This window comes from Eucalyptus grandis, chromosome 1 (assembly GCF_016545825.1).
Source record: "Eucalyptus grandis isolate ANBG69807.140 chromosome 1, ASM1654582v1, whole genome shotgun sequence".
Taxonomy (NCBI): Eukaryota; Viridiplantae; Streptophyta; class Magnoliopsida; order Myrtales; family Myrtaceae; genus Eucalyptus; species Eucalyptus grandis.
In genome coordinates, this window is record NC_052612.1 from 8910208 (window position 1) to 8927903 (window position 17696).

At 40.1% G+C, this 17696-nt stretch overlaps 1 protein-coding gene and 1 long non-coding RNA gene across 2 annotated transcripts; both read left to right on the forward strand.

Annotated features, from left to right (window-relative positions):
- The first annotated feature begins 1696 nt into the window (after window positions 1-1696).
- LOC120292400 lies at window positions 1697-3244 on the forward strand. Its single transcript, XR_005550201.1, has 3 exons — window positions 1697-1803; window positions 2889-3105; window positions 3182-3244. It is a non-coding gene; the product is annotated as an uncharacterized LOC120292400 (long non-coding RNA).
- Window positions 3245-10050: 6806 nt separating this feature from the next.
- LOC104455353 (MDIS1-interacting receptor like kinase 2) lies at window positions 10051-13955 on the forward strand. Its single transcript, XM_039316306.1, is given in 3 exon segments — window positions 10051-13330; window positions 13568-13663; window positions 13666-13955. Coding segments are annotated over 3 exon segments (3666 nt in total).
- Window positions 13956-17696: the final 3741 nt, after the last annotated feature.

Here is a 17696-nt window from a genome sequence, read left to right on the forward strand (position 1 = left end):
TCGAGATTTCTACGACAATCAAGAGTCGCCAATGTGTTGAAGATGCACTTTGTGGCTTGAAAATAATCAACCACAGGTCAATTGCACAGAAAATTCATAAAAGCTACCCGGTAGATTAGGACGCGCTAAAGTCGCGCCGCATTGAATTTAACCGTGAAATTGAACCCGATTACAGAAATTGGAAGTTCTGTCAAGTCACAATTCATTTTAGGAATGTCGACTCATCTCCAGAAGATTTTTCTACAAACCGAGATTTTTGGCAGAAAAGCAAAGTAAGGCCGTTTATGTTCGGGACTGTCAGAGGGCCGTTTTTAATCGAATCTTCGGGATGCAAGTTGGATCATTTGACGGGGAAATGTCATGAGAAGGCCGAGGACACATGGGTTAATTTAATTGAGCTTCAATTGAATGGAATTGATTGAGAATTGATTAAATTAAGTGTACAAGAATTGGACCCCGGCGGAAAATGAAATTGCAACCATTGGAAGAGGTTGTGGAGGATTGGGTGAGTGGATTGTGACATCATCCATGAGGTCATGGTGGGGCCAAAGAGAGAGAGAATACCCGGTGTGGTATTTAAAAGTGTGGAATTGAGTGATATTGATGAAGTTGTGGTATTTAACTTGAAAATACCCGGTGTTAGCTTTTAGCACTGTAATTGGTTTGTATGACCAGTTTGAATCGATTGGATTGATTGATTGATTGAATTGAGGTATGAGTTGGTTTATTATTGAATGATCAGCCTTGGCGAGCATTGGTTTATATATATGTATCCGCTTAGGCGAGCAATTATGATATACATATATATATATGGCAGCTTCTGGTGAGCTATAGTATACTATATTGAATATTGTGGCAGCTTCTGGTGAGCTATAGTATACTATATTGAATATTGCGGCAGCTTCTGGTGTGCTATAGTATACTATATTGAATATTGCGGCAGCTTCTGGTGAGCTATAGTATACTATATGAATATTGCGGCAGCTTCTGGCGAGCTATTATATTATCTATCCGCTACATCTTTGGAAAGCATATGTCGTATTAACGACTGGTTTGGTAGACGGTATGGAAAGATAGATAATATGATTGAATTGAATCATTGCGAATGATTGGATTGATTGAATTGATAGACCGATATAAGTGTCGGTAGTTTCAGCTTGTACGAGCATTGCTTGAATATGAATTGTACTGACATGCAGGAAAGGGACTGAGGCGAGGTAAGCCCGCTATTCTATTTGTGTGGCTAGAGCGCCCTGAGGCGTATTTTCTCCCTAATTGAGTTTTAGATGGTAGGACTCGCTGAGACGTAGTCTCATCCCGGTTGTGGGATAATATTTCAGGTCCCTAGATGACGGTCGTGGAGGACCGGAAGTCTTGGAGTTCGGAAGGTGGAGGCTGAAGAATCGGTGAACGTGTCTGACAAGTTGGTCATAGGACAGTTCCTTAGTTGTTGAGCCTATCTATTTTGTAGACCATCCAGTGTTGTATATAAACCTATGTGTTTATAGAAAGCTTGTTTGGTTGTGATTGAGTGCCTGCTTTTCTATCCCAAGTTAAATGTTGTCAGGGGATTTGTTTCGCTTCCGCATGTGCAATAAAATTGAATGGGTCGGCGACGTGTCCTGGGAAGTCGCATTTGTATCGACCAGAGTGGGATGTTCGCGCGCTCGGAGGATCGGGGCGTGACACCACTGCTGCTCCGTTTGACGACGCTGCCAACTCTCGCCGTCCCAGTCTTCTTGCACTCTCTCTCCTCCCGCTTGTCTCGCCACTGGTCGTATCCTTTGACTTGTCAATCCTCAGGTATACTCTCTTGAGGACTCTGCTTAGTTGGTTGGTGTCACTGCTCTTTCATTTTTCTTTCTTTTCCTGGCCTTTTGGTTTCCTCGTTGCTCTGGTATTGAGATCGGCTCGTGCAGTCGTCTTCATGCCTGTGCCTTTCTGCTCTCCCGCATTCCTCTCCTCTCCCGAAGTTTCGATTTGCCATTCAAAAGTCTCCCTTTGTTGTTGCTATTGTTATGTCGATTTGCCGTTCGAAAGTCTCCCTTTGCTCTGTGGTATCATTCTCTTTTGATTCTCTAAAGTTCGTTGCAAGAGGTGATTTTCACTTTGTAATTGCTTGGACGGTAGAGTTGATTCTCGAGGATATACCCAAGGATCTTGTACTGATTTTACTGTCTGTGTTAGGTCAAAACAAAAATGTGAGTACCTGCAGCTGATTGTCTTGCTGTTTAGTATCTTGTTACATGTCATCTTCCTAGCATTCTATCTTGAGGAGAATGGATTTTCTTGCAATTTCATTTTCGGGATTTCTCTGGAGCTGCTAGAAAGCTTGCGATGAATGTTGTAGAGAGCTGTGAAGCAAAACTTGAACCAGGTATAAAGCAGCTTCTTGTTTCATTGATGTCTGGAGATAGCAAGCCTTTGAATAATCAAATTGCCTACCACAAGGCTATATGTGATGTCTATCAATGTGCTCCTCAGATATTGTCAGGAGTCATCCCATATCTAAATGGAGATCTAAATGGAGATCTCGTGGTAATGCATGACTTACGGCCTCTTGTTTGTGTTTTTCACATACTCATTTTTTGGCTAGAAACCTGCTGTGCACGAATCGATTCATTCAAGCGTTTCGTTGTCTGGGATGCCTGCTCAAGTGGTCAGTTTTTACTATGCTTTTGGATTAATTTTTTGATCGGTTGCACATATAGAGGAACCTGCACACTCTCTATGTTCAACGGCTTAAGAAAAGAACTATCAGTAGAGTAACATTATTTGCATGATTTTCATTTGAGAGTGATACAATGTATTACATTGTGGACTCGGGAGGTTTAGCCTCATAGGAAATTGAGGGATATTTTCTCAGTTTGTAACATTCTTATATGCAGACGGACCAGCTAGAAGTTCGTTTACAAGCTGTGATACTAGTTGGAGACCTATTTTCCACTCCAGGCCATGCTATCACTGAGCCTTTCCAGCCAATCTTTTCAGAGTTCTTGAAGAGGCTGACTGATAAAGCTGTTGAAGTAAGAATGTCTGTGCTTGAACATGTCAAGAACTTCCTGCTGTGAAATCCTTCTAGAGCTTAATCTTCTCAAATAATTGGTAAGGGATGACTAGTGAAATTTTTGACGACAATCTGTGTTTAAAATTTGTTGACATGTTTTAATTTGACTGTTAGATGCCTTATGCGATTGACTGCTGGACTATGATGAGAACGTGAGAAAGCAAGTTGTCACTGTTATTTGCGATGCGGCATCTAATTCTCCAAACTCCATTCCAGCTGATGCTATAAAACTCGCAGATCGTCTTCGAGACAAATCAGTAACTTACCTATCCTACTGTTGATTCTCTCTCTCATCGCAAGAGGCGATTTATCTTGCTTTAGAACTACATGCCTTATGACACTAGAGTTGGCAATAGAGGGAGCAGTACATATAGGATATCTACAGCCAAATGTTTTTGGTGGCTGTGATATATGGGCTTAAGCTATAACTCGTGTTCCAAGTTGAAGCCAAGAATTTTTTCCCTCCCAGACACACATGGCTTTTCACTTTTGGTACTTGCAACATCCATTTCTATGCAGATTTTGTTCCGTTTCTTCTCTTTTATCTAGTTGAATTTCTTGTCAAGCAGCAGCCAAATTCATTTCTTCTCTTTGGTACTTGATTTTGTTCCGTTTCTTCTCTTTTAGCTTTGATAAGTTCCCTAACAAGATGGCAATATCTCCAGCCAAATGGTTGTTGCTCAAGTTCAGGCTCAACAACTTCCATAGATTTCCCATCTCGTCAGGAATTTTCCCGGTCAAGTCAACGCTGTACAAAGTCAGGACACGCAACTGAGACAACTTCCGAAGCTCTAGTGGGATGTGGCCAGCAACTTTGTTACCATCTATCTTCAAATTCGTGAGATTTGTACACTCTCCCCATTGTGCCGTGAGATTCCCGACAAATCGGTTGTTGCTGAGGCTTATAAAGTCCAGATTCAAATAAACTCCAAACGCACTCATATCTGCAGTGAACTGATTGCTGTCTAGATGGACTCTCGTCAGCCTGAACAATTCTTCAAGCAGTCGGGCAGCGGCCCCGTGAAGTCATTCCCATCGACGGCGAGATATCGAAGAGCAAAGCCGCTGCATAAATCTCGCAGCAGTTCTCCAGTGAAGCTGTTGTCCGAAAAGCAAACATCGCTCAGAGAATGGCTGTACTTGCCGAAATCACGTGGTATTCCTCTGGAGAAATTGTTCGTGCACAAAAAGATCCACTGTAAGTTAGCAAGGCGAGAGATCGTCTCAGGGACCTCTCCGTAAAGCTAATTCATGGTGAGGTCGAGATAGGTCAACGATGTGAGATTCCTGACCTCCGGATGGATAATCCCTGAGAGCGAATTGTTGAGAATAGAGAGGTATTTGAGCTTGGTCAGGCTTGCGATTTCAGGAGGAATTTGCCCATAGATAAAATTGTTCCGGAGCTCCAGAGAAAAAAGTTCAGTCCAATTCGTGAAGAAGTCAGGTAGTAACTCACCTGGCAGACGATTCATTGCTGAATAATCTTTTAATCTCATGATGAAATTACACACAAATCTTGAACTCATAAGATTTAACTGGCTTGAATACTTGTATTTTCTTGGATATAATTTACGAACAATACCCACAAAATAACCCACGTCAAGCACTCGCTTGGAAATGGCGCTTCAATATTTCTTCCTGCGCAATTACGGAGCAACCCACAAAATATATATATTTATACTCGAATGTGCACTCCCTTAAAAAGTGCAACAAATCGTTAGAAATAACCCATTCGCGTACTAGATAAAGAAAGGCAAATCAAAGTGGAATTCGGTCAAATCAAAAGTCTAACTTGGACTTTCTTTCCTTCCGCGCGATCTCATCCTGAATCAAGAAACCAATTGCATCCATATTCGGTCAACCCAAGTCCAATTGGACTTTCCACTTTTGACTTCTTTGGCCGACTGCACTAACAGGGAAATATAAAGTTATGTGCCCCTCCCTTTATTTCACGACCCAGAAGAATTGATGTATTCTCCATACATCCGAGGCTCATGAAAAGAGGTAATAGTAGAAAAACAATGAAAATCATGAAGCCAAATAGAAGGTTGACTTACACGAGTGAAATGACGAAAAGGAGAAGAAGGTATCACTAAAGGTGAAGAATCAACAAATGGCATAAACATGATCAGCCAAAATGGAATTGCCAAGTGTATTTACGTCAAGATTAGAAGAAGACAACTCCCAAGATGAAGATGCGAGTGTCTCATCTTTAGGAAATAGTTCCACTGAAGGATTGGTGAAGAAGCAAATATATGGAGATGACTCAAAAGGACGGAGAAATAAAGAACATCTTGTATTTCCAAAAAAATAACATCATGAGACAAGCGTACAAGGTTAAAGATAGGATCCCAACATCTACACCATTTATGCTCAACACCATACCCAAGGAAGCAACACGAGCGAGCACGGGTTCTAATCTTGTGCATTCATTAAGAAGTAGATGCACAAAACATGCACTACCAAACACTTGAAGAAGATCATACAATGCCATAAAAGCACTCTTGAAGAGTTATGTTACCTATAGTAAGTAACAAAATATGATTAATAATATATATATGGCAGTATGACTAGATTCTCTCTAAAATTGTTCTAAAGAAGAGGCTAAGATAAAAAGAGTGCATACAACATCTAAGATATGCCTATGTTTACACTTTGCTTGACCAATTTGTTGGGAAGTTCTTAGACAAGAAGCATGAATGATTGTGACGTCCTGATTTTCGACTCTGTTTCAATTAAATAAAATGGGCTTTTCATCAACACATGTATTATCCTTTTCTCTGAATTGATCACTCACGAGATAACTAATCTATTAGGTGAAATTGTTAAGGGATATAATCGCGACAGACTTGAAAATTCGATCAGAAATCGACTGTTCGATCGTGCTAATCGGCAATGGTCAATACGGCACCATTATAATCGATTAGAGACCGGAGATAGGTCGATTCAACAGAAGAGTGTGATTAAATAGTGGGTGATTCCACCTGATTGCAAAATTCGCGTCGAACGTCACTAAACCGATTTTTCTGTCGATTATGTACCCTGTGCTCGTAATTGAAACCTTGAGATTTTTGCAATAACCGACGGTCGCCGATGAGTCGAAGATGCACAAACATGGATCGAGAATTATTGACCACGGGTTAAATGCGATAAAATACCTAAAAGCTAATCGGTAGGTTAGGTCATGCTAAAATCCCGGTTGAAATTAATCATGAAATTGAACTCGGTTTCAGGAATTGAAAGTTCGAGCGTGTCACGATTTATTTTTAGGACATCATCTCATCCTTTGAAGAATTTTCGGCGACCCTGGCTTTTTAGTGAAAAATCAAAATTTGCCAATTAAATTCAAGGAAATTCGAAGGGGCCTCTTTAGTTGGATTTTGGGCCACCAAATTTAATTAATTTGTGGAGAAATGGTGGAAATTGCATGGCAACTTCAAGGAGATTTCTTGGTCACCAATTGGGCTTGAATTGGTGAGGATTTGAAAGGAAATTGAGGTGAATGGGTGCAAATTCGTAGGGCTACTGCCAAAGGCTGTTTTGGCCTTCAAATTTGGCTTGTTTGAGAAGTTTGGGAGGGGAAAATGGATGCTGGATATGGCTGAAGACTTATGGGACTTGCACTTGAGTTGTTTTGGATATTTAAGCTTGACTTTCAAGGCTCCTTGTCCCTCTTCTAGCAGCAGCTTCTTCTTCATTTTCATCTCCTTCAACCTCCATTTCCAGAGAAAACAAACCAGCATAGCCCCTCACTGAAGCCGCTAGTCTCACATCACCCATTCGAGTAGCTCGTCGCCTCGCAAGCCACCTGCAAGCCCAGGCCAGCCCGCGTGTCGTCGCCCGCTTGACCTATGCTCTCGTCCACAACACCTGGCTGCCTGTCGCCGTCCACGAGCCGCCAACTCCTCATGTCCACCTAGCTTCAGCCGTCTGCCATTCCAATTGTCCGAGCCACTGCCGTCTGCCCCTGCTCGCGCCACTGAACAGCTCTACTCGTCTCTGCATCGTGTTCAAACGACACAGACCAGCAAGCAAGGCCGAACCTCAGCTTAAAGCTGAGGCTTGGCCTTTTTCAACCCCTTCCGACCCTCCTTTGGCGTCGACGTAGACCTGAGTCTTGGTCGCCGTCATGCTACCATCGTCGTGAACTGGTTTTCGCGCTAAACCAGTGAGTTGACCTCCTAAACTCTAATTAGGGGTTAATTGCACTTATAGAGGATTAGTTTAGGCTTAAGCTTGGTTTATTAATTGATTTAGTTAGGGTGACTATTAGTTAGTTAATTTAGTTAAGTGAACTAGGTAGTTAAGTTAGTTAGGTGGATTAGTTAGAATATTAGATTAAATTAGTTAGGTTGGTTAGATTAATTAGTTATTTCAATTAGATTAGTTTGGTTAGGTTATTTAATTTAGTTAAGTGGTTTAATTTAATTATTTTACAATTTATTGAATTATTTTGTAATTTATTTAATTATTTATTAATTAGTGGAAATTATACCGGGATAGCCGGTTGTCGAATTTTCGTGCCGATCGTCATCGTTATGTCGATTTGTGCAATTGAGTGCTTGGTGTTGATTTTTGAATTATTATTTCAAAAATATGAAATTTTGGTGTTTAATTAGAAAATACCGGGTGTCGATTTTTGACGTCGAAAATGTTTTTAGTACCATAGAAATTGTGGAATTTTAAAATGAAAGAGTATCACACTTTATGATTTGATTTGACTGTGTCTCCACGCACAATTATTTTATCATGTGTTTTTAATATGAAGAAAATAGGCCAAGTACATTATTTGAAATTGAGGCATTTGAGTGTAAAGCACGATGTCCTTGGCTGAGATTGGATGTGCGTGTGATCGCTATTGGAATCTGTCATGATGCGTTTACGCCGGACGATGCTTCTTCGGGAATGCCCCAAGTCAACGGATGCTGGTAGCAATGGAGGTTTGACTGATGCTCCTTCGGGAATGCCATCTAGATGTAGACGTTACCGTACCCGACGAAGCGGGATAACGCCCAGTTATGTCGGATGACCGTCGACTGTTTAGTTGGCTATGACCATGGGGTCATAATTAATTGGAACGCTTGAATGAGTGAGATAGCCACGCTTGATTATGGAATGAAATTGTGTGGCACGGAATGTGACGTGTTATAATGATTTGGCCTTATAATCGAGACTCTTGTGATTGATTGATATATGAGTTGAAGTATTCCAATTATTGATTGCATGTACTGTATGCATATGTTATATGAGCTGTACTGACGTGCAGGGAGGTGCTGAGGCAAGGTAAGTCTTATATGGTGTATGCTTAAACTACCTCTAGGTGAATTCTTGTCCTAATCGGGGTTTAGGATGAATGCATGGAGGAGTAAAAATCATTAATAGACAGATCTATCTCTTGATGCATGTCATGTATATTAACTAACAACTGATGCTGATGGACAATATATGAGATAGCATATTGGCTGACAAGCAGATCCCATGCTTCCTTTGTTGTATTAAGACAATCAAACTAGAGTCTAATAGAAGGAATCAAAGTGTTTTGAAACCACGTAAGAATATGGCGATTCTTGCTATCCCAATCATACTAGCGTTCATTAAATATTTCCTCGGTCTTATCGGTAATCTGAGTAGGTGCATAAATAGCACTAGTGACGTAATGCCAAAGTCAGCATCCTAAAAAAAAAGTAGATAATTATTGAGCCTATAAAATATAATTGGATCCAATGGTCCAAATGGTTATTGTAACGTCCAATTTTTCCATTATATGCAAAATACTTCTATAAACCTAATAGATTTTTATGATGAGTTCGAAGAAAATCGATACATGCAGAGCTGATATTGATAAAATAAGGCTAAAAACAGATTTAGGACGTCGAGATGGCTTAGGCACCTGTTTGAAAACACCAACGATCATTCTGACGGGTTGAACCGATTAGAAAAGTAGGCAAATCGGTTTGGTCAACGCCGGTCAATGACCACAATCATAAGCTAACGTGGCAGACACGTGGCGGACAACTTGGCTAAAATTTGGCAATGACATGGGGGATGACGTCACTTGTTTAGTGCTCGTGAGAGGCACGCAGGCATGTGGATCTCACACGCAAAGGACTTGGACGACACGTGAGGGCGCGTGACGGCTCTTCCGGCGACGGTCTTTGCTGGGTGGGACTTGTCAGAGGATGAGGAGCCTGTTTTGGTGGCTCTTGTCGAAAATATCCTACTAATGACTTCGGAAAAAGCACTTGGAGGCGATGGTGTAATTGGAACCGTGAAGTGGCATCACACGTGGAAGTGCGGCAGCTTCCCGAGTCTATTTGGCAATGAATTTTCAGGGTTTAACTCGTTTAAGGGTAGCCAGTTGATGACGGTGTTCATTTTTCAAAACAAGCAATGTGATTAACTAAACAACAATCAAGGGTGGTGATTCGGTAATGAATGGATACTGGGGTGGCAGTGGGAACGTTGCTATAGCACTGCATAACTAATGGTCACTCACTCATACAACAGTGGCTTTAATACCAAATTAGAAATAATGCGAAAAAGTGAATTGAAGAATTTTCTGTATATTTAAATGTTCAATAGGAGAGCCTATGTACAGGTTTTACAAGATGTCTATCTATTTTATCATAATATTACACAGAATCAGATGATATATTTCTAATATGGCTAATGATCATTGATCAATTCAACCATCAACTAATAGATTCGATTAGAAAAAAAGCACATTGGAAAAGTTGAAAGTGAGGATATAATTGAAAAAAAGGGAAATTCAGTTGTACCATTGATCACATCGGAATAAAAAAATAATAAAGTAAATCAGACGTATCAAAGTTGGCACGAAAGAAAAAGCAGTGGTACGCACCACCTTAAAAGGGGTGGGCAAAACACCACCAAATGCAACTCACCTCTCGTAAGTGATTATCGACCCGCAACCCAGAGGCACAAGCTCACCTCTCATTAAGTCCAGTAGCATCTTGCTAGGCATGAAAAAATCAAACGCAACTCTCCCTCTCTTGCTCTTCCTCTGTCTCCTTTTCTTGCTTCCATTTCAGGCCTCACCATCACCAACCACAGAGGCACAAGCTCTTGTCAAATGGAAGAACTCTCTCTCTCCTCCTCCACCTTCTCTGAGCTCATGGTCACTCACCAACATCACCCATCTCTGCAACTGGACTGGTGTTGCCTGCAACAATGGCGGGTCAGTCTCAGAGATCAGCCTCTCAGGCTCAAGCCTCAGTGGCACACTCCATGCGCTCAACTTCGCTTCTTTCCCGAACCTGACCCGCTTTGACGTCAGCAACAACAATCTCAAGGGCCTGATACCGTCCTTGATCAGCAATCTCTCCAAGCTCAGGTTCTTGGACCTGGGTAGCAATCTCTTCGAAGGTGGCATACCACCGGAGATAGGCCAATTGGAAGAGATTCAGTACTTGAGCCTCTTGAATAACAGTCTCAATGGTACTATTCCTTACCAGATCAGCAATCTCGAGAAGGTGTGGCACTTGGATCTTGGATCAAACTACTTGGAATCTCCTGACTGGTCGAAATTCTCCACCATGCCATCGGTGACTTACCTGAGCCTCTTCTACAATTTTCTCGATGGCAAATTTCCAGGCTTCGTGGCTGATTGCCAGAACCTGACATATCTGGACCTGTCGCAAAACATGTTGACCGGTGAAATCCCTGAGGCTGTGTATGTGAACCTGGTGAACCTTGAATACCTTAACCTCACTTCGAATTCGCTCCAGGGACTGATCTCAAACATATCAAAACTTTCCCAGCTGAAGGAGATCCGGATTGTTAACAATTCGTTCAGTGGTCTTATACCTGGAGACATAGGATCGCTGTCTCAGCTTCAGATGATTGAGATATACAACAATTCCTTTGAAGGGGCAATCCCTAGCTCCATTGGTCAATTGAGGCAGCTTGAAAAGCTCGATTTGCACCTAAACCTCTTGAACTCTTCGATCCCTTCCGAGCTCAGTCTTTGTTCTAAGCTAACCTTCTTAGCCCTTGCTAAGAATTCGATCTCTGGGGAGCTGCCTCTCTCTCTGTCCAATCTGGTCAGATTGTCAGAATTTGGAGCTTCAGATAATCACCTGTCTGGTGAGTTATCGCCTTATTTCTTCACGAATTGGACAGAACTCATTTCTTTGCAGCTCCAGAACAATTCTCTTTCCGGGAAAATTCCGCCAGAAATTGGAATCCTGACCAAGCTCAATTACCTCTACTTGTACCGCAATTCGCTCTCTGGCTCAATCCCTACTGGGATCGGGAGCCTCAAGAATCTGCTCGAGTTAGACCTCTCACAGAACAATCTCTCCGGCCAAATCCCTTTGACATTGGGGAACCTTAGCAACTTGCAGCTCCTCCAGCTTTTCTCCAACAACCTGAATGGGACTATTCCGCCGGAGGTCGGCAATCTCACACGGTTGATCACTCTCGACCTCAGCACGAACCAGCTTTATGGAGAGGTCCCCGAGACCATCTCTCGCCTTGCTAACTTAGAGTCAATCTCTTTGTTCACAAACAATTTCTCAGGAGGAATACCACGTGATTTCGGCAAGTACAGCCCTTCTCTGCAATACGTTAGCTTTTCGGACAACAGTTTCACCGGAGAACTGCCGCCAGAATTATGCAGCGGCTTTGCTCTTCAATATCTCACGGTCAATGGGAATAAATTTACTGGGCGGCTGCCCAACTGCTTGAGGAATTGTTCGGGGCTAACGAGAGTCCGTCTAGACAGCAATCAGTTCACTGCAGATCTCACGAGCGTGTTCGGAGTTTATCCGAATCTGACCTTTAGAAGCCTCAGCAACAATCGATTTGTTGGGAATCTCTCAGCAGAATGGGGAGATTGTGAAAATCTCACGAATTTGCAGATAGATGGTAACAAAATTGCCGGCCGCATCCCACCAGAGCTTGGGAAATTGTCTCAGTTGCGTGTCCTGACTTTGCACAACAATGACTTGACCGGGAAAATTCCCACCGAGATGGGAAATCTAGGGGAGTTGTTGAGACTGAACTTGAGCAACAACCATTTGGCCGGAGATATTCCCATCTCATTAGGAAACTTATCGAGACTAAAGTTTTTTGATTTGTCAAAGAACACAATGAGCGGTAGCATACTAGACAAGCTAGCAAATTGTAAGCATTTACTGAGTTTGAACTTGAGCAACAACAATCTGTCGGGTGTCATACCGCCGGAGCTTGGGAATTTGTTTGAGCTACAGATCCTCCTAGACCTGAGCCACAACTCACTAGCAGGATCAATTCCATCCAATTTAGCAAAGCTTATGAAGCTGGAAAATCTCAATCTTTCGCATAACAACTTCTCGGGTACGATCCCAGCTGCTCTCACCAGCTTGGTTAGTTTAATCTCCCTAGACTTATCGTACAATGAGCTAACAGGCACGATTCCTAGTGGTCGCATCTTCCAACAAGCACTGGGAAGTGCTTTTATCGGGAATCCGAGCTTGCGTGGAAACGCGACGGGAATATCTCCTTGTGGGAATAGCAGTAAATTGACCGACCATAGGGAAAAGGTTCTTATTGGTGTAATTGTGGGCATACAACTTCTGGTGACTTTAACTGCTGTGATTCTAGCACTTCAGCGGCGAAACAAGGAACTCAATGAAGAGACTAATGGTCTAACGAAGTACGAGAAATCTGAGTCGATCATATGGGAAAGGGAAGGGAAGTTCACATTCAATGACATCGCCAAGGCTACCGACAACTTCAGCGAAAAGTACTGCATTGGAAAGGGCGGCTTCGGGAGTGTTTACAAGGCTGAACTGGCCAGCGGCCAAATCATCGCTGTCAAAAAGTTCAAAGCATCAGAATCCAGCGATGTCCCCACAGTCAACCAACAGAGTTTCAACAACGAGATCCGCATTTTGACCGAGGTCCGACACCGCAATGTGATCAAGCTCTACGGGTTCTGTTCCAAGAGGGGTTGCATCTACTTGGTCTATGAGTTTGTGGAGAGAGGGAGTTTGGCAAAGGTCTTGTATGGAGGAAAAGGAGGAACTGAACTGGACTGGGGTGCAAGAGTGAAAATTGTTCAGGGCATGGCTCACGCGATCGCCTATTTGCATCATGATTGCTCCCCACCTATTGTCCATCGGGACATAACCCTCAACAACATCTTGCTCGAGTCGGACTTCGAGCCTCGACTTTCGGACTTTGGGACAGCGAAACTCTTGAATTTCAACTCGTCAAATTGGACAACAGTGGCTGGGTCTTATGGCTACATGGCTCCTGGTAAGCTTCATGATCAAATCTAACCATACATTTCGCATGTACATTTTATCTAGGATTGATCAAACAGCTCTAATTAACATCTCGAATTTACATTTGTCGAATAATTCTAACAAGACTTCTAACAAGAGGAAGAATATATTTGTGAAAAGTGCTTTATGTCAGAGCACCACAGAAATTTGGAATTTTGTATATTGGTTGTGATCATAACATTGATTCATTGTTCTTCTTGAAAAATAGAGTTAGCAGTTACGATGCGAGTGACAGATAAATGCGATGTGTATAGCTTCGGAGTAGCTACACTAGAGATCATGATGGGGAAGCATCCAGGGGATCTTTCTCTTCCCTACAAAGGATACAAACATCGAGATCACCAGAAGACCCAAATTTGCTACCAAGGGATGTGCTCGACCCACGTCTTTCTCCTCCGACCGGCCAACTAGCCGACGAAGTGGTACTCATCATCACAATGGCGCTAGCGTGCACGAGGACGAGTCCCAATTCACGACCCACCATGCGTTTCGTGGCACAAGAATTATCCGCATGCACTCAAGCTTGCTTGTCTAGGCCCGTGGGCTCCGTAACTATCAGCAAGCTAGCGAGTCCTCAAAAATATTTTTTTAAGTGATAGTGCAAATCAACGATATTTCTGTGGTGCTTTTTTTTTTCTTTTTGACTTAGCTTGTAATTAATGAGAAAGAGGGGGTGGGTGTGCGCCCCGGTGCATGCACAAAAAGAATAAATTAATATAGCTATTCCATGTTGTCTTATCTAGTCGGATAATACAATAGAGTACTTTCTCGGTTTGGTTTCCTTTACATTGATACTGGATGTGTCCAGGTTGCCTTTTCGATGGGTCATGTAGAGATGCTTGCTTACTCAATTTGTGACTCTAAGGGCCTGCTTGTTCTCTCTCGCGAGAACAACTAATCCTGTTCTTTTGTTCTTGAGAACAAAAAAAGAGAGAGAAAAAAAAGAATAGAAGTCTATTTGGTAAATCGAGCTTGTAGGACCTCGCCCAGCCAATTGTCGGCCACAAAGAAGGAGGAAGGAGAAGAGAAAAGAAAAATATATATAATAAAAGTATTAAAAAATTAAAAGAAACAAAAAAAAAATTAAGAATTCTATCAAATGTATTTCTATCACTAGCACCATTTACCTGAACTCAAACTCGTTCAAACATGTTAGTATGGTGTCATATTCTCATGATGTGAGGAAAATGTCCTACTCTTTTAACTTCATTATCTAATTGGAAGACTAGACTAGCCAAAGCCCTAACAAACAAACAAGAAACCACAAAAGCTTCAGCATGATTGGCTTACATTCATGTATAGTATCTGGCTTGTCTCCTTAATTATGATGTTAGGTTTTGCAACAAAAATATTGGTATGTTTCAATTATTCTCTCAAATAAAATACCCACTAAGAAGACTCCTCCGGTCTTTAAGTTGAAAAGGATGTACTGCAACTATTTTCAGTACAATTAATTATTAACTGAGCAAATGAATGTTGCTCCATTATGTATTTATATATTTATACATAGGCAGTCTTTCTTCAATGTAAAAATCGAAATCATTTAGCCTTTCATCCCATCAAGTCTTGTCTTGATTATCTTTCTTATATTTTGATATTTGATTTGATTATTCGTTTGTAAATTCACTCATGAAATAACATTGATTGTCTTATCTTCTACTCGTCCGTTCTTTCTTTTCTATTTCTTTTTTCCTTTTGTTTAGACATTTCAAACTATGTTACTTAAGTAATGTGTTCGTAAAATTCTAAATGCAAGTGCACGTATCGAACAAGTAATATAATGAGGAGAAAAAGTATAGTCCCACGGAGATCGATGATTAATAAACTAATTAAATACTAAAATAGATTAATTTTAAAATTTATCTAACAAATCAAAATATAATTTAGAATAAATTAAAAACAAAGCTTGAAGACTAAATGCAGTAAAATCAATAAGATAAATATGTTAGAGCATCTGATTTCACCATAACCACTAGATATGAATTTTATATTGTTGTGAATACAAGAACGATATCAAACATGTGATAGCGGAATTTCCTAATCTATTTACTATCATATCTCTAGGTATAGCAAACCTACTCAGCTTATTAATCCACTATATCTCTATGTGAATTAAAATAAACATGAGTGCATTAAAAACTATGAATATTCCCGGTTTACAATGAGTCTTTTGGATCACTTTATCACCGAAAGCTACACAAATAACGCGGTATATTTCTATCCACGTTTAATTCATGGTTATATATTATAATGAGCAATTGCATATTATCACATTTCAGTCTCAAACATGCACATCAGATCATTCAAGTGGTGGCCAGTCACTCAAAAGCATTAAACGCAATAATATATAACTCACATGAATGAAATCAATTGTAAAACATAAAAATCATGAAATTCACATCATCATGGTTAGGCTACATCGTAGCCCTAACAAAAGAAAATTAGAACATAGTAGAATAAGAAATAAAAATAAAAATATAGATCAACCCCAGCATCTTGAATCAAAAGACAAGAATTATGTCACAACTTTTGTTTTCTCTTCAAAATACTTGAAAAAACTCTCATAAGAATGAAAAATGATCTAACTAAAAAAACCCTAGCTGCTCTCTCTTCCTATTTATAGGAAATCTAAAATATCTATCTCTCAATGCTTGCAGATAACATTAGGGAACAAAATCAAGAATTTCCTGATTTGATATCCATCTTCCACTGCTGCTTTTATTTGAATTCCTGATAATTGCCATTCTTTTCCTTATCTTCTCCATATCTCATTATTCTGCATAAACAAGGAAAATTTAAATAATCAGAAGGAAATCCAAATATTTTCTCATAGATAATGCATTAATTGTTGCCTAAAATAGGTAAAATAACTCTATTTTTATAGAGTTATCATAATGAAAAAGTTACATTAGAAATTCTAAACCATTTAGAAAATGTGGTCCAAGTCCTCGATCTTTTTGAAAAGTTATAATATAGTCCTTTCAATCATCAAATTTTTCTTTTCCGAATTTTTCCTTTTCAACAACCTTTGATCACCTACTATTGAAACCTTTTTACAAGTTATCGCTTGAAAGTGATTAGCAATTTGTCAGCCACCTTAAGTTTCCATAATTTTGAATGTGGCTCATGGTACATTGATCTGTACGGCACAACACATTGCTCAAAAAAGTAATTATTTACTTGCAAAAGTCCTAATTCGAGAGAACATTCACCAATCTTAGTTATTGATGAGTTGGAAGTTAGGCATAAATCGCATTGTTAGTGACTTTTGACTTATCAATTATATCCACTTTCCAATGGGTACCGCTGACTATTGGCCCAAAATGCAATTCTAGTCTGCTTGGAAAAATTTGAGTGCTTCTAGAGGCTTCTCTAGATGGAAGTATAGGATTTAGTTGATTAGTTAATATACATAGTCAGCCCTTTAAAGTTTCAACGTGAAGAAGACTTCAGATTAAGTAAGTTTGGTCTTTGGATTGTTAATTAGTTTTCTTTGAACACATGTAGAAAGATTGATAATTGATGGTCATCTCGTATTCAAAAGATGCGAACTTCAAAATCGCGTCTATGCTCCACTAACTTGAAATCCTATCAATTTAAACCTTGCTCAAGATATGTAGTTGATGCAATGCACGATTGAAAAATAACAGAAAAAAAGTAATTATTAGTTCAATCAGCTCTCCATTTTTTTTTTTTTTAAATTAGGGACATAGGCACAAAGCTCCAATCACCCAATTAGCTCTCTTGAGAACATAACAACTAGGGGTGAGTGGTTCCAAGTTCCTTACATATTCCGCCTGGAACCTGGAACCTACCTTGGGTACATGTTCATTATTTTTTAGAACTTGGAACCTACTCGTTGAAACTAAAAACCTAGAAGTTGGTTCCAGGTTCCAACATGTTTTTTATTTTATTTTATTCATTTTAGTTTAAAATAACGGAAATGAACACAATAATAAAAAATAAGCCTGTCATTCATCAAAGAGAATACAAAACAATATATGCTAGTGAACTTGGGAAGAATGTAATAAAATAGTTTTTTCTTGGAAATAGAGAGTTCACGGAGGCCTAATGTAGCTATAACATTACCAGCAATTAAGCAGAAGGATCAAGGATCAAAGCTGGATTTAGGAAAAAACTTATGCCTTCAAAGGAAAATGAAAATGCTAGTGAACTTGGAGGAAAATAGAGATATATGCTCGAAAATTTCAAATTCCAATATGACATGATCTCTTGAATATTTTGAGACATGAATTTTTAAATTGGCACATCACGAACAAACAACCACAAAACTTCTTCTTTTCTCACACAATTACGTTAAAAGAAAAAAAAATCGA